At 47.8% G+C, this 21,216-nt stretch overlaps 1 protein-coding gene across 5 annotated transcripts in view; it reads right to left on the reverse strand.

The window, feature by feature from the left end:
* RNF43 (ring finger protein 43) overlaps positions 1 to 20,740 on the reverse strand; it is a 53,610-nt gene extending 32,870 nt beyond the window's left edge. For all 5 annotated transcript variants that reach the window (XR_009759846.1, XR_009759843.1, XR_009759845.1 and 2 more), the window contains exon 1: positions 18,747 to 20,740. Coding sequence is in view for 1 of the 5 variants with exons in the window: in XM_061604911.1 (XP_061460895.1) it covers positions 18,747 to 18,983 (237 nt within the window). In the remaining 4 variants the exon portion in view is untranslated. The remainder of the gene's footprint in view (positions 1 to 18,746) is intronic.
* Between the last annotated feature and the right edge of the window lie 476 nt (positions 20,741 to 21,216).

Here is a 21,216-nt window from a genome sequence, read left to right on the forward strand (position 1 = left end):
ACCCACGACATATACATGTTTTAGGAGCAATCCTATGCTTGTGACTGTAATTTGTGCTTTTTTAACTTTTTTTACTGTTATATTTCATATGGTTGTGACCTGTCCTGGGACCTAATGGTGAAGGCAAGTAATAAATCAAATCACAATTATTATTATCATTCTCTAGAATCCTTAGAGAGCACCAGCGTGGTGTAATTGTCAGAGAGAGTGTCAAACTAGGAACAGAGAGTCCTGGGATCAAATCCCTTCTCAGCTAGGCACCTTACTGGGCACCTTTGGATAACTTATCTATCTTGCAGGGTGATTGTGAAGATAAAAGGAAAGGACAAGAGATTTAGGAAAGCCACTCTGAGATCTCTTGAGGAAGAGCAAGATCAAAATGTGCGAACTAAATGTACATTAAGAGCCTTTCAAGCCTTCAAAGCATGTTGTCTCATTAATCCTCAGCACAACTTTGACAGGCAGGATCCAGTACTGCCATACTCATATCATAGATGGACCAAGGTGAGGTTGAGAGGATAAGATGCTGCATCAGTCCTGGAGAGCTTTCAATACCAGGGCTGAGCCTTAGAAGATGTGAAGTTAAAAAGGAAAAGAGAGAAGAAAAGGAGATAGACAGTGTCTTTGAGCATGTGCAGAGGGCACAGAGTATCCACAGCAAAAGACCTCTCCGGGGGAGGAACACCTTGCAGGGCAAATGGAACATCTTTGAGGCAACACATGAGATTAATCTAAAACGAGAGTTAAGTCCTACGGCAGGAGCTGATGGCAGTCATTGCTCAGTAGGAAGGTACTTTGCACATTCTCAGACACACCCACTCCCCCACGTCGTCTGCTTCATCTCACCTGTTCCAACAGAAATGGCTCCACATTAAGCCCTGTTCCAAGATCATCTCGCAATGGCCAATGTTGGAAGCCAGCTCCCTTGGAATACTAGTTGCCAGGGATCCCAAATGGGGAGAGTTGCTCTTGCACTCCGCTCTGGCCTGCAGGCTTCCCTTTTGGGGCATCAGGTTGGCCACTGTGAGAACAGCAGGCTGGACTAGATGTGCCCCCCTATGGCCTGACCCAGCAGGCTCTTATGATGTATTCGAGTGGAAATGATGTTGGACTGAAGGGGTGGAAAGCTGCATCTTTCTCAAAACTGGAATTAGCCAGGATGGCTATGCTCAGCCTCCGCTGTCAGAGGCGGCATGCTTCTGAATACCAGTTGCTGAAAACCACAGGACGGGAGCATGCTCTTTCACTCCGGTCCTGCTTGTGGGCTTCCCGTTGGGGCATCTGGTTGGCCACTGTGAGGACAGGATAGAATCATAGGATAGTAGAGTTGGAAGGGGCCTTTAAGGCTATCAATTCCACCCCCCTGCTCAATGAAGGAATCCAGATCAAACCAGATGGCTGTCCAGCTGCCCCTTGAAGGTCTCCAGTGTCGGAGAGCCCACTACCTCTTTAGGTAATTGGTTCCATTGTCGTATGGCTCTAACCGTTAGGAAGTTTTTCCTGATGTCCAGTCAAAATCTGGCTTCCTTCAACTTGAGCCCATTATTCCGTGTCCTGCACTCTGGGACGATCGAGAAGAGATCCCTGCCCCTCTCTGTGTGACAACCTTTCAAGTCCTTGAAAAGAGCTATCCTATCTCCCCTCAGTCTTCTCTTCTCCAGGCTAAACATGCCCAGTTCTTTCAGTCTCTCCTCACAGTTGCTTTGTTTTCATAGAATCATAGAATAGTAGAGTTGGAAGGGGCCTGTAGGGCCATCAAGTCCAAGCCCCTGCTCAATGCAGGAATCCAAATCAAAGCATTCCCGACAGAGGGCTGCCCAGCAGCCCCAGTCCCCTGATGAAAACCATTGCAGCTAGAACCACTGCAAGAAGCGTGGCTTGATGAGGGCTATTGCGATTGGGTGGTGCTTCTAACAGCCTTCACCCTTGTTCCTTTGTTGCTTTTGGGCGGGGCTTCTCCAAATTGCGACCCATTTCCACAAACCACCTACCCTTGACCCCACGTCCAGTGGGGACGGTGGCAGATGGAGAGCCTGGCTCAGGCGGGCCCGGGAGTCCACGGGCAGGTGCGCCGCACTGCGCCAGCACACTCTCGCTGGAGCCCCTGGCAGCCTGCTCTTGGCAGGCCTCTGTTCCCCTCGTTGCCGCTGTTTGCTTGCTCTTCTTTGCCTCCCAGCTTGTACAGACAGGCCTGCCCTGCTCAGAGAGGGAGGAATCAGATTCTCACCCCCAGGGGCTTGCTAAGTAACCCGCACGCACTTCAAAGGAGCTCTTTATTTTGCCTTGGTGATCACACCCTGCAAAAATTTCCCACCGACAAAAGAAATCGTTTTATAGGCAAAGGAAGGGATTGGAATGTTGCTCTCTCTCTCTCTCTCTCTCTCTCCAGCCCTGATGGAGGAGGAAGGAAGGGCCCAGCACACACCCAGGAGGAGACGAGATGTAGGTCTCGCTTCTTTGGTGATCGATGTGCAGCGGCTGCCTGCCCGCCGGGCCACAAGGCTAGCTAAGAAGAACCACCTGGGTCAGGTCAAGTCCTGTCTAGGCCAGCTGCGTCCTGCTCTCCCCAGGGGGCCAACCAGATGCCTCGGGGAAGCTCACAAGCAGGGCATGAAGGCGCCCACCTTCCCTTGCTGTGTGTGAAATTCAGCAGTAGACTGCCCCTGCATGGAGGTTCCATCCAAAGAAATTATCTCTCCCCTTCTATGCATTCATCTGATCCCCGGTTCAAAGCATCTCAAGCCACACCCTGCCAATCACATCCTCTGCCCTGGAAATCTGCGGCTTTAATTCCCACTGTGCCAATTCAGCGTCCGGAGAGGCACTCTGTCCATGCTCAAATTATCTGCTGTCTGTATCTCCAGTTTACATGTTTCAAGGATGAAACCCACTCTGCCCCGGAGACTGATCTTGTGATTCTCGTTCGGTCAGAGGACACAGGAATCAGCCAAAGGGATGGGCTCATCTCAGCCCCCCCCTTCCCCACAACCATAACAGAACAGACTGGGAGAGAACAGATATTGTAGCCTATCTGTGCAAGATGTTACTGCTGCAAACCAGCCTAGGGATTGGTACAGAAACTGTACAAGCCAATTAGAAGCTTGGAGTGGAAATTTTGGGGAGCCACCAAAGCTGTGAACCCCCAAGAGATGTCTGTTAGGATCTTTTGCAGCATTGCAGGGGATTTGGGGTGTGTGTGCAGGCTTCTGACCGTGGACTAGCGTCATCCCTGCAAAGACTGGACGAGAATCCCTTGAATTCTTTGATGCAGCTGCTTCTGGGGCCAGAGCGGACATTACCTCCACAGGAATCTATTTTTGGCGTCTCATTAAAGAGTTGGACGTTGCAATGTCAAGTCCCAAACAGATCCTAGCATTACACGAAAGCTGACTGTCTTTGTTGCTTGCTCTAAATCACCCTTTGTCAACCTGGTGTCCTCCAGAAGTTTGGGACTTCCACACCTGGGGATGAGGGGTACTGTAGCCCCAAACAATTGCGGACTGAACCATGAGCGCCACCTCCTACATCGCCCCCCTGCCTTAGTAATAAAGAGAGGCTTTCTCTCATTCTGCCTAGAGCAGTTATTTAGAGACCCCCACAGCATAATGCGGGACATCTGCAGCCCAGAGTCTAGACCAGCCTTTCCCAACCAGTGTGCCTCCAGATGTTGTTGGACCACAACTCCCATCTTCCTGACCATTGGCAATCGTAGCTGAGACTGATGGGAGTTGTGGTCCAACAACTTCTGGAGGCACACTGGTTGGGAAAGGCTGGTCTAGACTCTGCTGCTGGACTCCAGCTACCATCATTCCCCTGACCAATTGGCCATGCTCATTGCTGGGGCTGCTGGGATTTGGAGTTCAATGGTATCTGGATGGCCACAGGTTTTCCTGTCCCTGCCCCACAGTCAAGACATCAAAAGAGTCTTGCTGGGTCAGACCAGTGGGGGCCCATCTAATCCAGCACCCTTTTTTCCAAATGTAGCTGTCTAGATGCCTCCGGAAAGCCCACTAGGAGGCCTTGAAGGCACCGGGCCTCTCCCCTCATCGCTCACCAGCATTTTGTATGCAAAGATACACTGCCTCTAAACATGGAGGTGCCATTTTTCCTATTCTGGCTGATAGACCCACCCTCTGGAAGAACACGGAGTTGGCACAGGGGTTTGTGGGCCATCTAATCCATCTCTCCAGTCCAGAACAAAGGTCTATCAAATCACACTTCCCACAGTGACCAACCAAACACCTCCGGGCAGCTCACCGTTAAGGCATGAAGGCAGCAGCCTAATCGTTTGTCCACAACTGGTATCCAGAGCTAGACTGCACCTGCACATGGAGGTCCCATCTAGCACCATGGCCAGTGGGCATGGTCCTCTGCTCCGTAAGTGGATTGTCCTTTTTTCATTCTGCTCTGCTGCCCCGAATCTGCTGTCAACCAAAGTTCTAGAATTATGAGAGAAGGCAACAATTCCCCCACCACGCATAATTTTATAAACCTCCATTCTAAACATGGCAACCTTCTCTGCTTGAAGTGCCGCTCCAAACACCAGATCATTTTATTCTACCTGTGCATGTGCAGGTCAGATCCAATAGCTGATCTGGATGTTCATCTCAGTGGAAGCAGACGGATTTATATTCTGATAAGGAGGAGGCATTGCCTAGGATGCATCTGGAGGATTACAGTCGCTTCTGGGTGTCACATTTTAAGGAGGATGTTGACAAGCTGCTGGGAAGGGCCGCCACTCAGTGGAGGAACATCTGCTTTGCATGCAGAAGGTCCCAAGTTCAATCACGAACAGCCTTTGGTGGCCTTTAAGGGCAGAGACACACTCCCTGTTCTGCCAGTTCCGGCGCATCTTCACCTCTCTCTTCTGAATACGGGGGCACACAACAAACACCGCCCTTTTTTACTGTAAAAGGAGCAGCTCGAGTGTGGGTTTTGTTTGTTAGCTTTAAATTCAGCTTCAAAAAGGTTTTGCAATTGATTGGCAGATCAAGTCGTTCCCCCTCCAGGTGTGGCCAATGGAAACGCTTTGCTGTAGGCGACTAGTATGTTTACAACCTAATTCCCTGAAGAGCAGTCAGTCACTCAGAAGATGGAGCAGAGTCCTCTGTTTCTGAATGACTGGAATCAAGAGGGAAAATTGCAAAGAAGACAGTTATGGCTAAACATTTGAAATTTCCTAATGGTAAGGAGTCTCCATCGGAGGGATGGAGGACTCACGGCAGCTCTGGTGTGGGGGAATGTTGTATGGAAGGAGGACTGCGTTTGAGAAACTTAATGTCAGTAAAAGACTCTTACAAAGTACTTTGCCTGGCTTGGATTATTTCTGTTCGAACCTGTTTCAGTACCGCCTTCCTGGACCGTGCCAACACGCGCTGCAACACAGATTGCCCAGGTGGTGGTTGGCAGTGCTCTCCTTTGCTGGAGATATTTCAGGAGGCGGTAGTTGCTGCATCATTGTGTTGTAGATCCTGCATTGAGGAGGGGGCTGCACAAGATGACCCCCCAAGGTCCTTTCCAACTATGTCATTTGGGGTTTCTCACAGTTGCGCATTTTCCCTCCATATTTCCACACCAGTTTGTGATTTGTTTCTTAAAAAGAAGTCCTTGTGAAAATTCATCAACATTTTAGTGCAGATTTCTCTTACTATGCACATGTCTGGGCGCAATTTTGCCTAATACATCCTTTTTTCACAAAGCAATCTTCCCTTTGTGTGTTGTTTCCACAAATATCTGCATTTTTAATGCACGCTTTTACCCTAATAATATATACATTTTTGTACACTTTCTTTGGCCGGAGAACTGCGCTGCAAAATTCAGAGAAGCACGAATTGCAAAGGACGGTTCTCATATTGCTTTGGAAAGTGCACATTCAGTAGGTTCGCCTTCAAATGTGAATGGAATCAAATCTCTCCCCCATTCCTAATCCCGACTCGATGATTCTATGCTTAGGAGGACTGGAGACCTGCAACTGACCCTAGGCATTTTTACTTGGAAGTGAGGCTTATATCGGAAGCAAGTGCATGTAGGGTCACAGAAAACCTCGCCCTGCTCTCCCCCACTGTTCTCAACCATCACCACAGTCCCTTTCTTCCTGACCTTCCAACCCCAAACACGTTCCTAGTATGGAGGCATCTGTGGGTACTTCAAACAAAGATGGAAATCTAATTTGGAGCCTCTGTGCCATTTAAAAAAAGAAAGAAAAAAGAAATAATTGTTACGAGGGAGAAGAAAAAATGCGAGGAATATTTGTGCATGCCTGTTCATGTTCTCGCAGAAGTGGCGGCTGCGGCTGCAACACTGCCCTCTTAAAACTCGCTCCAACGTTCTGCAGCGCGGGATGCCTTTGCAGGGTTCCCTGGATTCCACTGCAGACCTGGGAGTTCCAATTTGCCCGTGCTTGCTTCCAAAGCGACAGGAAAGCATTAGGAATTCTCAGCTGTGCTGTTTTTAATTTCCAAAATGTGTGTGGAGCACAACGCAGCTTTGGGGCCCCTTGGGTCTGCCACTTTCTGCATTACTGCACTTGCTGCATAAAATACCACAGAACAGCAACCTTGCTGCACTTGTATTTACCAGCCTTCCACCAGCCAGCTACCCTCCAGATGTTTTGGACTACAACTCCCATCAGTCCAAGCACCATAGGGCCATGCTGGCTGCGGCTGATGGGAGTGTGGAGGGCACTAGGTCAGGGAAGGCTGGTACATGTTGGAAGCGCTGGGATGCAATTCAGCTTCCTGCGGGGTTGCATGGGGAAAGGGGGACCTCTGTGCTTCCTAGACTGTTCTTGTGACTTAACCTGTGCTGACCTTCCTTCAGGTGCTAGACGAGTACTCTTAGGCAGTAGTGTAGTGGCACATTCATGGTAGTCACACCACACCCCCTCGCAGCCACACACCCCTTTCTCTCGACTCTTGCTCTCCCTGTCATCTCATGAGTCCACTCTCCGCTACAGCAGACAACCCTAGGAGCTAGTCAGCATGAAAGGGGAGGCTGTGTTAGCTACTGAGAAGAGTCTTCTCACTGGCTGACTCACCTCCTATCACTCTGATTGGCTCCAATCGGCACAAAAGGACAAGGACTCTTCTCAGTGGCGAACACACTCCCTTTTAATGCTGATTGGCTCATACACAGGGACTTGGCTAGGACCCTGATCCCCCCAAAAGTAATGGGCCCATGACCCCTTGTGACCCTGGATGACTACACCCCTGTTCTTAGTGTCTCTGGACTCATTTCCTGTTCCTCTGTTCTTCGCCTTCCCATGTTAAGAGTCTTCTAACATGTTTCCTTGTCCTTTCCTGCTGATTGGAGCCAATCAGAGTGACAGGAGTTCCTATTAGTTCCTCCTTCAAAAAGCCACGCTGTGGAGAGGAAGAATTCTGTAACTGCAGAAGAAGAGAAGGTGAATCCCGAGGACAGCATCCCATCTATATTATCAAGCAGTTTGGTAGCAGCAGGAAATAAATGTGTAGACAATGAATTCAGAAATTCAAGCAATATCTCTGACAGTGAGAAAGGATAGTCAAACGGGGACAGTGATAGAGAAGCAGAAAGCAGCATTCAAGCCTGGCCAGATTATTCTATTATCTTAGAAGGTTGTATAATCTTAGAAGGGGAGCCAATTAAAATGAAAAGGTGGTGAGTCAGCCACGAGAACACTCTTTTCAGTAGCAAACCCTCTCCCCTTTCATGCTTATTGGTTCTTAGGGATGTCTGTTGTTGTGGGAGAACAATTAACAAGGATCTCATTCTCAACCCTGCAGCAAAAAAGGAGTGTGTGGCTGTGACTAAGGGACCCTGCACTTCTGAATTTGCCACTACATTCCTGTCTAGAACTGATTTTCAGATTCCTCCTAGCTAAATCGGGGTGTCACAGGAAGGGTTCCACAGAACAGAGGAGAACAGTAAGAGGCAGAATTGGGGGGAAATCCCCTCATCCCTACAGATTTGAAGACAGGAGTGGCGGTTTGCACAAGGACTCTTCTTCCTCATTTGATCTCTCTTCTCACGGTAGATTGAGTCAAGACCTAGAGGTTGCAGAGGTGTGTGTGTGTGTGTGTGTGTGTGTGTGTGTGAGAGAGAGAGAGAGAGAGAGAGAGAGAGAGAGAGAGAGAGCATGCAGCTCTGAACAGCAGGAGGGAAGCAAAAGGTTGAAAGAGAACTCCATGTTTACTCTCCTGGTGCTGTTGGGAAAAGCCAAGATAAGAAAGCATTGCAACTCTTGTGTGCGCTGTGTGTGTGCATACGCCGGATTTTTATAGATTGGGAGGGTGCACGGGAAAATGCAAGATCGTAAGAAAGCCACATGTCCCACTCTTCTCCATCAGAAAGTTCTCCCCTTTGCAAGGAGAGTTTCTCATTCACGAAACCCGCAAAGTGCTTTGTTTCCACAAGCAATAACTCTAGGAGAGGGTTCCACAACTGGACACCTTTCCCTGGGGAATTCACCTGCTTTTAGTTTACTTTTAAGCGGCCAATCAGGAGCTGCGATGCCTTGCATCCACACAGTCTTTGTGTAAGCTAAAGAACAGTTTGCCAGCTGGGCCCGAGTTAACCCTTTTGAAATATCAAATGCATCCCTTTTCACGTGAGGGCTGACCAGCGGAGGGTCTGCCCCCATGACCGGCATGGTTTCAAAGGCCTCCCCATAGGCCGATTGACCTTTGTGCCCAAAAGCCCACTTATTGGTTAATAATTATACAAATCAGCAGTAAGGAAATGCGGACAATGGGCAAGGGAAGTTAAAGATACCCATTAAAAAGTTTACGGCCCATGGTGCATTCAGAATGATTGGGAGGCCTTTAAATAGGGGGTGAAATGAGATTTCAGAAGCAGCAATGGTCAGCTTTGTCATGCCCCCTGGTTATGATAGTAAATTTAGCAGCGGGAGTGGGGAGTGGCACAGCATCGTAGAACTGGAAGGGGCCTATAAGGCCATCAAGTCCAACCCCCTGCGCAATGCAGGAATACAAATCAAAGTATTCCCGACAGCTGGCTGTCCAGCTGCCTCTTGAAGGCCTCCAGTGTCGGAGAGCCCACTACCTCTCTAGGTCATTGATTCCATTGTTATATTGCTCTAACAGTTGTGAAGTTTTTCCTGATGTCCAGTCAAAATCTGGCTTCCTGCAACTTGAGCCCACTATTCCATGTTCTGCACTCTGGGACAATCGAGAAGAGATCCCAGCCCTCCTGTATGTGACAACCTTTCAAGTCCTTGATGAGTGGTATCCTATCTCCCCTCAGTCTTCGCTTCTCAAGGCTGGATGATATATGCAGCCTTTGTCACGCTGGTGCCCTCCAGATGTTTTGGACTACAAATCCCATCAGCCCCAGCATCATACAGCCATGCTGACGGGAGTCAGTGGTGGCTGGCACTCCTTCAGACCGACAGAGCGGAAGGCAGGAAGCCCCACAGAGCCAATGGCAGGCAGAAACAACTCAGCTGAGTTTTGTCCACATCCTAGGGACTGGCTATAAGCAAGAAGGCAGCGGGTGGGGGTGGCTGAGGGTAGACTGAGACTGATGGGGCAGTGCCCCCCAAGCCCCAACAGGATAGCCTCCACTGATGGGAGCTGCAGTCTCAAACAGATCCAAGACAAGTGCTTAAAAAAAAAGACCACTGTCAATTCCAGTAGATGTACTCTGGCTTGATTCATCCTTGTTTCAAAAAACCAAAGTCCAAGGTAGAAAATACCCGGCCTCTATGGCAGGATAGGGATGCTCTGAACCTCCAGATGCAGCTAGATGCCAGCTCCCATCAGCCACAGCCAGGGAGGCTGACAGGTAGAATCCTGCAACACCTGCAGGGCCACAGGTTCCCCATCTAGGGAGGGTCAGTTTCTCTCAGATTCTCATTTTTCCCGTCTTCAATTCTCTAAAGTTTTTCATCAGTTTGCAATTTTTAAAAAAGTCCTCATGAAAATTCGTCAGCATTTGGCTGTACATTTTCCTCATATGCACATTATTGGCACAGTTTCTCCTTATACAATACATTTTGGCACACTGTTTTAATGAATACCAGCATCCCTATGCACATCTTCCCTTAAGATATGCATTTTTGTATGCATTACTTGGCTAGAGAACTGTGTTGCAAAATTCAGGTAAGTGCAAATTTCAAAAGAAAGTTGCATTTCAGTTCATGCATTGTTCAAAGTGCAAATTAGGTAGCTGCATTAAAATGCATACCCACCTGAACTAAATTTATCACCCGTCCCTGTTCTGTGACAACCTTTGTGTGTGTGTGTCTGAGAGAGAGAGTCTTCACCAGCCAAAGGAAGTGGTCCATTTAGAGTGTCACAACAAGCATGGTTCATGATCAGGGACCAAGGACTGTCTGAACACCAAAGGGCTCTGGTCTTGTGGTCACTGGGGGGTGTTGAGGGGCTGGACAGGATCCTTAGTCTCAGGTGTATTTATTTCAGTTCTGACCATCTGCTCATCTGACCATTTGTGAGCAAGGCAGTTAGTTGGGTGTGTGAACCAGTTCCATGTATTCTTTGAAAGAATGGAACCGATTTTCCTGGGCCCATTTCTCTCTAAATGAAGGCTCCTGGAGATAGGCCTACATTGTTGTCCCTGGGCAATGATCTGTGTCTGGAGGTTGACACAAAAACGCAACCCTGATGATTCTCCTGTCCTGTCTCAGTAGAGATGCTGCCCCTCAAGTCCTAAGGAATCTTGGGAAATAGCTGCGCACTCCGTTCTGTTCCTACCTGAGAGGGTAGTTCTAGAAGGCAGTGCTGAATAACGGCTGTTTTGCCCCCAGGAATGATCTTGCCACCACAAGATAACATCTTGTCCCTGGCATCGTTTAACATCTGTATTTGGCCTCCAGGGAGGTTCCTTCATTCGTTTTGGAGTGAGGAGTCATCGGAGACTTAAATTCATCCAAATGGGCCGTGCTCACTACCGGTCTCCTCCTGCAGTTAAGAGCCTCTGAATGGCGGCTTTTTCATGCTAAACCAGTCACAGGGCTGTTGTACTTGTTAACCAATCTATTTATGAGTTAAGAAAAATAGGGGTGATCTTATCAGGCAGCAGGAATGTCAACTCTTACGACATGGAGCATCCAAGTAACTAGATATTTAATACATTGCACAAATGTAGTTGAATGTTTAAAAAGCAAGCAATGCAGGGTGTCTCTTACAGTCCTCCCTGATTCCAAATTCAAGGAGATTTCCCGCTATATAGAAGATGATATTGCTCCTTGAATTTGGTCACTGCATCCACTGTTCTTCTGTCCGGGTTACATCTACCCAGTGCTAAATATCATCCTCCCAAATATGCAGTTTTGCAACCATGAGGGCTAGAATCTTGTTTTTTAAACAAAAGCAGGTTTATGTGCCCAATACTACATTCCACACTTGTTCTATGTTGGTGCCATGGGAACACATAACAGCCCTGCTTGCTGTTATTATCCTGGGGCTCTAGATCAGTCTTTTTCAGTCCTTCTGCCTTCATAAAAACTGTCAACACAGATTCAGCTGCCAATGAGACTTTGCGTACCTTCCACACTGCAGTTTGAGGACACACCCTTAGGTTACACAGGGTGCTGGACAGGTCTTGGGTCCTCACTGTGGAACTGAGAACATGTCCTAGAAGTCACCAATCGCTCCTCCGTGGTGGCGTAAATTCACATTGTAAGCAAGCCAACAAATTATTTTAACGTGCTTGAGACTCATATTTAAATGTTTCGAGATGCAGCGCAATCTGGACAGAAATGTCAAGTCAAAATTAGGAAAGAATGGGGGAGAGGAAAAGGTTTTAAATGTGAAACTCTTGGTGATACAGCCCCCACACACGGGGACTTGGGTAAATGGGGCACTTCCATGCCAACCCCCACCTGCCAGCCTTCTTACTTACAACCAGCCCAGGGGAGACGCTCTCTGTGATCCTCTGTAGGCCTCAGCATGGACCTTTGTAGAACTCAGCAAGGAGGGAAATGGAGACCAAACTAGACTTAGCTGGCTCTGCCTGTCATGGGCTCCAGCACCATCTCCAATTGGGCTCCCCGCCTTCTGCCCTTCCAGTTCCAATGGACAGCAGCCTCCGCTGCCCACACAAGGGACATATCACCTCAATTTTGCACTTGTGGATCAGGCTTCACCCTGTCTGATCATGCCCATTTCCAGCTTGAAATCAAGCAGACGATACCGATAGCCATGATGGCAATTGGGTATTCTCTAGGCTCTTACATTCCTTGCTACATTCAAGAGCACAGTAAATAGGCGATTTCCTGCACGGCTATCCGCAAAGGAATGTTGAGCCGTATGAAGTCTCATTCCTTTCCTCATTGGGGGAAAAAAGTGGTAGTTAGTCCAGAACAAATCTCCTAGATGATATCACTCAATTAAACATGGCCTCTGCGACGTAAGGCCTGCAGGCTGACTTCATGCATCCCTGGGGGGGATTTCAGACACCTCCTTACAAGCCCATCAAGAGCGGGGATGGAGAAAAATGTTCCTGGATTCAGAGGCACACGGCGAAGTGGTGCCAGTATTTCTGGCCCATTGCAGCTGGCCAGCCAGCCACGTTGCCCAGCACAGGCCACCTCATGGTATGAATTGCTGGGAGACCAAAAGCCTTGTGTGTTTTTACCCCAGAGCAGAGCAAGGAGAAGTAGAGAAGGCAGGGTGGAGAGAGACAGGAACAACGTAGGGGGGAAAACCCGAGGGAAGAAAAAGAAGTGACTGAGCAACGGAGGTGCAGAAGGAGAGAGTGAGAGCAAGTCCCACGGCATGCAGGGGGCTTAACAGACATGGAGGTGCACAGACTGTGGTAGTGAGAACAAGAGACAGTGTGAAATGGAGTGCCCCAAAGAAAATGAAATCATTGGGTTAAGACTGGCAGAAAGGTTTTTTTGAGGTTACTGTAGTTGTGCGGCCCCCTGGGGTGAATATATACATGGACGAACCACCCTCTGAGTGATTTGAGCTTAAAACCTCCATGGGCTTTTAATTCTCTCTCAAGTTGCATTGACGTAAGGGACGCTGGCCTCCAGTCTTCATACCTGGCTGAGCGTTCTTAATCCAACGCTATTTAGGACAATAGGGCTGGCATTTGTTAAATTAAAAAAGAGAAGGGAGCGGATTAGGTTCTGTTCTGAATCATGCCCACTTTGGGGCATGATGTATGGCAGAATCAGGCCTTGAGGACCACATACCCTTCCCACTCTCCTCTCCTCAGGTCTGGTGTTACGTGAGACCACCATCACCACCACTGGATTAAAATGAAACAGGGGGGCACTCCTAAACTCACCTTGAGCAACTCAGGCTTGACATTGCGTGCCCTTCTGAGCCCTCACCTTCAGCTCCCAGTTTTCCTCAATTCCCTTCCCTCCTTCTGATAAGGGTCTCTATGTCTCCAAGGTCTTACAAGCCAATCAGCGTGACAGGGTTGGGGGTTAGCCACTGAGAAGAGTCTTCTAACATGCTTCCTTGTCCTTTCCTGCTGAGTGGAGCCAATCCGAGTGAAAGGAGGCGAGCCAGCCACTGAGAAGACCCTTCTCAATAGCTAACCCTCTCCCCTTTCATGCTTATTGGCTTCTAGGGATGTTGTTGTGGGAGAAGGTACTAACAATGATCTCATTCTCAACCCAGCAGCAAAAGGAGGGGGCGTGGTTGTGACGAGCATGAAGGGGCCCTACATTTCTGAATTTGCCACTACATAATTGCTACTGACTGATGGCATGTGGAACCTCCTGTCTCTACTGGCCGGTGGAGAAGAACAGGCAAGCCCCTCTCTCCTTCTGGCAACGGACGTCTGATAAGCCCAGGCTCACAGCCCTACACATCTAAGTGTCTCTCTACGCATGGCCCTCTTCCCTCTGTATTGGCAGGGAGGGCATATTTTGGCCCAAGAGCTTAGAGTTGCCGATCTCGGTCCTGTGCAAGGCTTCCCCCAACTCCTTCCCTCATCTCCCAGCCTCATTCCTGCTGAAAACACCGGGATATGGGAGACACTCCACACTCCCATTGCACCAAGCCGCTGCCTATACCGTCAACTCCGGCTCCAAATGACACAAAGGCCCCTCCTTTTCTTACGCTGCAGTGGCTCTTCCCCGCAGACCGAGCTGGCCTTCCGTTTGCCACTCAAGCAACGTCCTGTCATTGAGCAGTTGGAACCCATGATTTCGCAGAAGCTCAACCAGACAGGTTCTGACCTGTGTTTGGGTATCTTTTGTAGTGCAGATGGAAGGATGTGCCCGAACAGCAGCCACTTCCTGCCCTCTCAGTGTGGAAAGGATCCCTCAAAAGATCAAGCGCCGTTTCCCTTGAGACACCCTGCAAATCATCATGTGCGGTTTCCAGGCTGGACTGTTGCAATGCACTTTCTATGTGGCTGCCCTTGAAGACATCACACAATCTTCCGTTAGCACTAAATGCAGCAGCCCATCTCCTATGAAATGTCAGGAAACGGGGAGTGCGTGCAGACTCCCCTTAGCTGCCCTGACAACTGGTGTGTGCCCATGCACAATTCAAGATGCAGGGTTTGACCGATAAAGACCGACACAGCCTTCTTGTGTCCATCATCATTCATCAAAACACCTACCCGTGCAATTCAACCACTGCATGCTGTTAGAAGCAGAACCTTCACAGCCTTGGCTCTGCCGCTGTGGGAACGATGACCTCCCTCTGGAATAGATGAACTGCTCCTTCTTGTTCAGGCTGCCTTTTACCTTTTTTTTTTAAGGATTTTATTATTGGCTTTTCAATTTCCCATCCCTCTCACTGGGAAAGCGGGACGTACATTTAAAAAGAAACAAGGCATGAAGCTGCTTCTAAGGGTAGGATGGCCACAGAGGTCCGCCGCTGGTGCTGGCCCCTATTGATTGTGATTGGATGAGCTATAAGATATCAGCCTGTTTGAAACTCTGGGAGCACGCAGACTGATCAGAGGCACGCAACGTGGCCCATCCACTCCCCTAAGAAAGTCTTTGACCGTGTCCTTGCCTTGCTTCCAGAATGGATTCAGAGGTGGCCTTACCATGAGGTGAGGGGCAGCTGACAGATTCTGAGCCTCTGGGTGCCACCATGGGCTCATAAGTTACTTGCTCTTTATTTACTTTTTCCAGCTAAAAGACCCCCCCCGACGGATCACAGCAATAAAAAGATTATAAAACAATTTATAACTGGCAAAAGGTCAAACCAACACAGCCGAAAGGCCGTAAGAACAGATATCCAGCAGCCAACAGATCAGTCAAAAGGGTGCACTCTGCAATCATCAGTCTTGCCTATCTGAAAATCACGCTGGAATACCTGGGGTTTTACTGCCTGCCAGAAGGTAAAAAGTGAGGGAACCAGACTGGTGTCCCTTGGGAGGGTGTTACATAACCTCAGTGCTAACGATGCAAAGGGTTCTGGGTTGCATCCCAGTGTTAGTTCTACTCAGAGAAGACTCATGAAAATCTATGGCCATGCCTAACTTAGGTATATTAATTTAAATGGGCCTACTCTGAGTAGAGCTTTACTGGATACCACCTTATTTCTTGTGTGGCCACCTGGCACACATCAGAAAGTGGGACAGGGAGGGGCATAGCTGAGGGCCTCTAATGCTGGCCCAGCTAAGTTCATATGGGCCAATATTAAGATAGTCCGGACCCAGACCAATTCAGGCTCTGAAGGCTAAAACCAGCCCTGTCAATTTATTCTGCGCTTATTGAAGACAGTCCCATGCAGAGCACAGAACAGTAATCTAGCCTACCTGGCTGTTGCTAAAGCCACAAGTGTATTGGCATCTGCAGTTCCATTGGAATATTTTGAAAGATGTTTTTAAATATTTTTTAAAAATTTTTAAAAAATGTTGTAAAGATGCTTCTTTTAAAAAATTTTTTAAAAAGACATTTTCAGTGTTTTATTGGTTACTGTTTGCCACGCTGCGCTCCTTCTAGGAGGAAAGGCAGGATCTAACCCTAATAAAGAAAGACAGAGACTGAATCCCACCCTCTCCAGTGCTGAGTCCCAGCAGAGACCTGTAGCTCTAAACAACATTTTTGAAAGCCAGCATGATGTACACTAAGGATGGGGGAGAAGTTCAATCCAGTTGGCATGTAAAGCTGACCCTCACCAAATCCACACATTTCCAAACAATATCAGAGCAGAAACACAACCCCTCTTTGAAACTCACACTTCTCTGCATTTTGCAATGCCGTTCTCCAAGCAATGTTTATAAAAATGCAGTGCATGAGTTAGGGGAAGGTGTGCATAAAAATGAATATATCGGTGAAAACAACATACAAAAATGCATTCTGCCACGGGAAATTGCTTGCAAAAATCTGCACAACTGTCAAAACTGCATACAAAAATGTGTTTATTAGGAGAAAACTGCATTAAAATGCTGAAGAATGTTCAGGAGGGTTTTTTTTCTTAAGAAGAGAAATTCACAAATTGATGCAGAAAGGTGGAGAACTGAATTTAAGACTGGAAAAATGAGATAATTGAGATCCTTCCATCCCTAATGCACTTGGAGCAGGGAGTCAGCCAACTCCCCTTTTCCCTCTTTGGATCTGCTCCCCACAACACCTGCAGGATGGCCGCCACTTACTTCCTCAACTCCCCCCTTAAAATCTACCTTTTCAGCACCTTGCTTCCATGCTGTACTATAACTTAACCACCAAACCTCAGTATGTGTAAACAGAGTAGTTTCATACTCTTCCCTTCCCTTCCTCTGTTGTCAAATTCCCCTATGCCAAATTTTGGGGTGGATACCCCTTTTGGCAGGGGCCAGTCCCCCCATTTTCTGCAAATTGTCACACACATTGATGATGCAAAATAAATAAATACTAGCGCTCAGCTTAACCTACCTCACAGGAGATTGTCCTTAGGTTAAAACAGGACAAATTACTACGTACGCTATAGACATTTCTCCAAGCTCCTTGGACAAAGGAAGGGGGGATACAAATACAGTGAGTAATATTAATGGACATTCAGGGTAGAAAAGATGAAGATGGCCAGATCTGACCTGACCCACAGACAGTTCTCTGGCTCCACTGTGTAAGCGTGCAGGAGGCTGCAGCCTTCATCTCACTTGTGATGATCAGAGACGTTCTATCTCAGAAACAACTTATTCATTCACATGTTTGGTTTTTTTAGCTGTTTTAAGTTTTTTTAGTGTTTTATCTCCTGTGTGCCACCCTGGGCTCCTTTTGGGAGGAAGGGCGGGACAAAATTTTAAATAGTAATCTCTGCCAGGTAAGATTCTGCATCTCAGGAATTTAATTATTGTGATTTGCCAAAAGCCGCCTGAAAAAAGGATCCAAGGCCAACATTTAGCACTGATGCTGTTATCATTTACTAAGCATCAGACCTCCAGTGAACACTGTGAAAAATTACAATGCAATGTATGAAACTGTCTTGTGCTGTTGGTCCTTCTAGTCAGTACCGTTTACTCTGACTGGCAGCGGCTCTCCAAGATCTCAGGAGGAAAGAGGCCTTTGCTGGCTGGCTACCCAGGGATCCTTTCATGGGCAAAGCCAGGGACTGAACCAGGCACTTTCTACATTCAAAGCAATGGGCACTCCCAAAATGAGCAAGGGTTCACATCATATCATCCTATGAAGCCGCCTTACGCCGCATTGGAAAATTGGTCCAACTACCCCAACATTTTCTGGTCTGACTGGTAGCAGCTCTCCAAGTCACAGGCAGCGGTTGTAGCGCTGCTCAGATCCTTTGAACTGGAGGTGCTAGGGATTTAAGCCGGGACCTTGCACATGCAGATGCTCCACCACACTTGTTTGCCAAGTTAAGCTTTCATGAGAGGAACCCAACAGAAGACACACACTTTTTCATGTTCTTGGGCAGTTGCACTCTTAAGCTCCCAACTCCTGGATCTTAACACTTTGAACCGCGTGGGCATTCTTAAGCCTCCAATAAAACTGGCAAATGCTTTTTCTCTCTGTCTCCAAAGTAACCACCAAACCACACAGAGCTGCTTCAATTCATTTACTATTTCAATTTCAATCCAACTGAATCTGACTGAGTGCAGCTTGTCACTGAGTAAACCTTCTGAACTGGATTTGGTAAAATATGGGCATTGGTTGGGCTCCGTGCTACTCAGCTTGAGAACAATGAACTCAAGTCATGTGAGGACCCTGCGAGGTGAGTCACAGGTTGCAAGGCAAGATGGCACACGAAGCCAGATCAGCAGCTGCGCTTGATCACAATAGAGTGAACTTCGCAACGAGGAGTGTTGGATTTTCCCATTTGGCTCTTGCTTGCAAAGCTTGTGAGAAGCTCCCTCAAGGATCTCTCCCTTAGGATCAAAATAAGAGAACCCATGACTGATGATTGTGAGTCATCATGGGAACTCATGAGAAGATGACCATCACTTCAGAACATCTCATCGGGGTAGGTACAGGGCAGATCTCTAATGTTTGGATGTGACAGTAATCTGGATGTGTAAGGAAAAGAGAATTCTGAATGTGATTGTTGTGTAGGAAGACCAAACTGCTGTGTCCAGCAAAGAGCAAGTGCATCTGGTGCCTGCGTATTTCATTCACAAAGAGTCTTAACACTTTGTATGGAAGCAATATATTCCTACCCAATTTATGCTCACTTAACAGCCACAAGAGGGGTACTTGTAAAACACAGGGTATACATCAAAAACAACATTGCAAAGCTGCCAGATGGGCACCTCCAGGAGAAAGCTCTTGTGACTTTAGTTACCTGGCAAAAGGAAAGACCTCTGCAGTCAGCAGGCCAACCACCGGATAGCACGGGGAGGGGAGGGCAGAATAAAGGTCCTCTTACCTGCAGCAGTTTCCCTTCTGCTGGAGTGACCTCGGCAACACTAGCAAAGACTCCTTCCAGCGTGAGGGGCTCCAGCTTCAAAGGGATCACCCGAATGATTGCCTTCTGGGCCAAAGATCGCTCGGCTTCCATGGCTGCCACCAGAGCCAGTCCTGAATAGCCCAGCCGTATCTGCAGTGTAGCCATTAGCAGCCAAGGCCAGATGACTGCCAGCTGTAGCTGGGGGCCAACACTCATGCTCCCAGCTGCAGCAGTGCGCTCTGGCCACACATACTGCTCAGGAATGCTTCCTCACCCCACCAGCAGGTTCCAACAGCAGGGAAAATTGTTGAGGATTAAAAGCCCTCCGTGCAGCTGCAGTCAACGGGGCAAACACGACGCAAAGGAGAGTTACCTGCTGGCGTCCTTTCCTCCAGGCTCTCCTTGCTTCCCCCTCACAATGAAGGTTCCTTCGTGCCACGTGTATAAAGGCCTCGAGCTTCACAAGATTACAAGCACCCCAGATCAGGTCCTTCTCCTCCTCCTCCTCCAGATGAACTCAGACATTGTAAGCAGAACCAAAGGGGCATGAATCGCGTATGGTATGAAGAACTCTCGGGTCCTTCTGGGAAGAGTGTTGGAGCCGGCAGTCTGAAAGAGACTGTTCCCCATGGAAGACAATCTCTGCTTCCTAAATCCTTTTAGTCTCTTATATCCTAGGATGGCAAACAGGGCCAATCCCCTGGTATCAGATGCCCTTAGCAACTCTTGTTGACTTCTGAACGGTGAGTTGCCTTTCCCATAATATTAACTATCTTTGTCTCTCTCGTCTATAGATGCCAAACATGAAAGGACAAGGGCAACTGGGAAGGGGCTCCATTTAGGAATTAGGACAGTTTTCACGTGTTAAATGAAATCACTGTTGTTGGCTTCTTCATCATCTGTTTATTTCTGCCTGCCTCTGATGCCAACACTTCAGTCACCTAGTTGTGGCTATTAAAATAAATTTTCTAGGTTGGAATTTTCCATCGATTTGTCATTTTTAATATAGATGGTATAATCTTCAGCTCCCCAAATTCAGCAAAGGAACACGGCATTGCTCAGATGTTTTTCATCTGAAGTTAAAAGATCTCGGAAGTTAAAAAGGCCCCAAACAGGAAAAACAACTACAGAGAGACACCTGTGTGTTTTATTTCATTCCTGTGCAAATCCCGGAATTAATATATCCGCTTTTAGAGGTGCATTATTGAAAGCATAAATGAATGCATCCTAAACATTAAAAATAATCCACAGGAAATCTTCAAAACTGCAGAAAGGCATAGACATTTATCAGCAAAATTGTTTGTTCACTCAAGTAAAGGGAAAAAGAATTTAAAGCGGTGCGCAAACCTGGTATGTAGTCTGCCTCCAAGAATCCGTGGGGGATAAGTAACAGCTGGAAGCTTTCCTACAAATCCTGGATAAAAAATATTTCAATTATAAATCAAAATGTGTGCTGAATCTTACCTACAGATTTCAGGGGGCAAGGGGAGAGTGAGGAGACTCAGAGAAGGTTGTATACAGGAAAATGTGAAATTCCACAGTCTGAATCAGAAGGAAAAAAGGACTCCAGGCTGAAGGCTCGTGGGCCAGGCGTGGCAGAAATCTAGCTTCCAAAGCAACCTAAAAAGTCTTGCTAGGAATCCAGGAGTACTTCTGAAAACTCCTTTTGAGTTTGAGCAGAACAGTCTCCCCTTCTTTCAGCGGATAGTGTAAGCAAGTCTAAGCAGAGAACAAGAAAAAAGTTGCTCGAAACAGCAGAAATCCGGCAGCAAACTTTAGAAGGTTGTTCTTAGGGAGAATGTGATCATTCTTCAAAGGAGCAGCAGGGAGCCGTGTGGTGGAGTGGACTTGGACAGTTCTGCAGAGGCCGTGGGAGAGTTTTCTTTCCAGAAAAAGCCCTACTGGATCAGCTCCTTGGAGGCAAAAAACCCTCCAAAAAACCTGTGGTTAGTAGCTTGTGCTCTCTGCTCTCTGCCTCCCTCCCCTGGGACTGCAAGCACTTTCTACCTGCTGACACAAAGTGAGGGTGGAGCAGCCAAAGGCAGTGACCCCACCCCCTAAATCTAGTTCTCAGAGCTCCTGGACTCCCTCTCCTGATCCACTCCTAAACTGCATTCAAGCACAGCCTCCACCTCGCTTTTCACAACCAAATCCTCTGTCCTATGCAAGTCAGCTTTACTTGCTCCTCCTGCCAAACAACTGCATGCAAGATGGAAATGAAAAGGCACAATCCTACAAACGTGTTAGAGCACCTTCATTTGCCAATGTGGCCTTCACCAGCTTCACTGTGGTGCTTTACACAGCACAGAGGTCAGTATCTAAAAGTTACTTCCCCACTGAAGCAGGGATCGATCCACGACTGGAAGGACTGCATGCCCACAGTTTTTCCAGTCCTTGCTAATTTAGATTCAGTAGGTTTTTCCCTAACTGCCACTGCAAAGAAGACTTC

The sequence above is a fragment of the Rhineura floridana genome, chromosome 21 (genome assembly GCF_030035675.1).
Source record: "Rhineura floridana isolate rRhiFlo1 chromosome 21, rRhiFlo1.hap2, whole genome shotgun sequence".
In the NCBI taxonomy this organism is placed as follows: domain Eukaryota; kingdom Metazoa; phylum Chordata; class Lepidosauria; order Squamata; family Rhineuridae; genus Rhineura; species Rhineura floridana.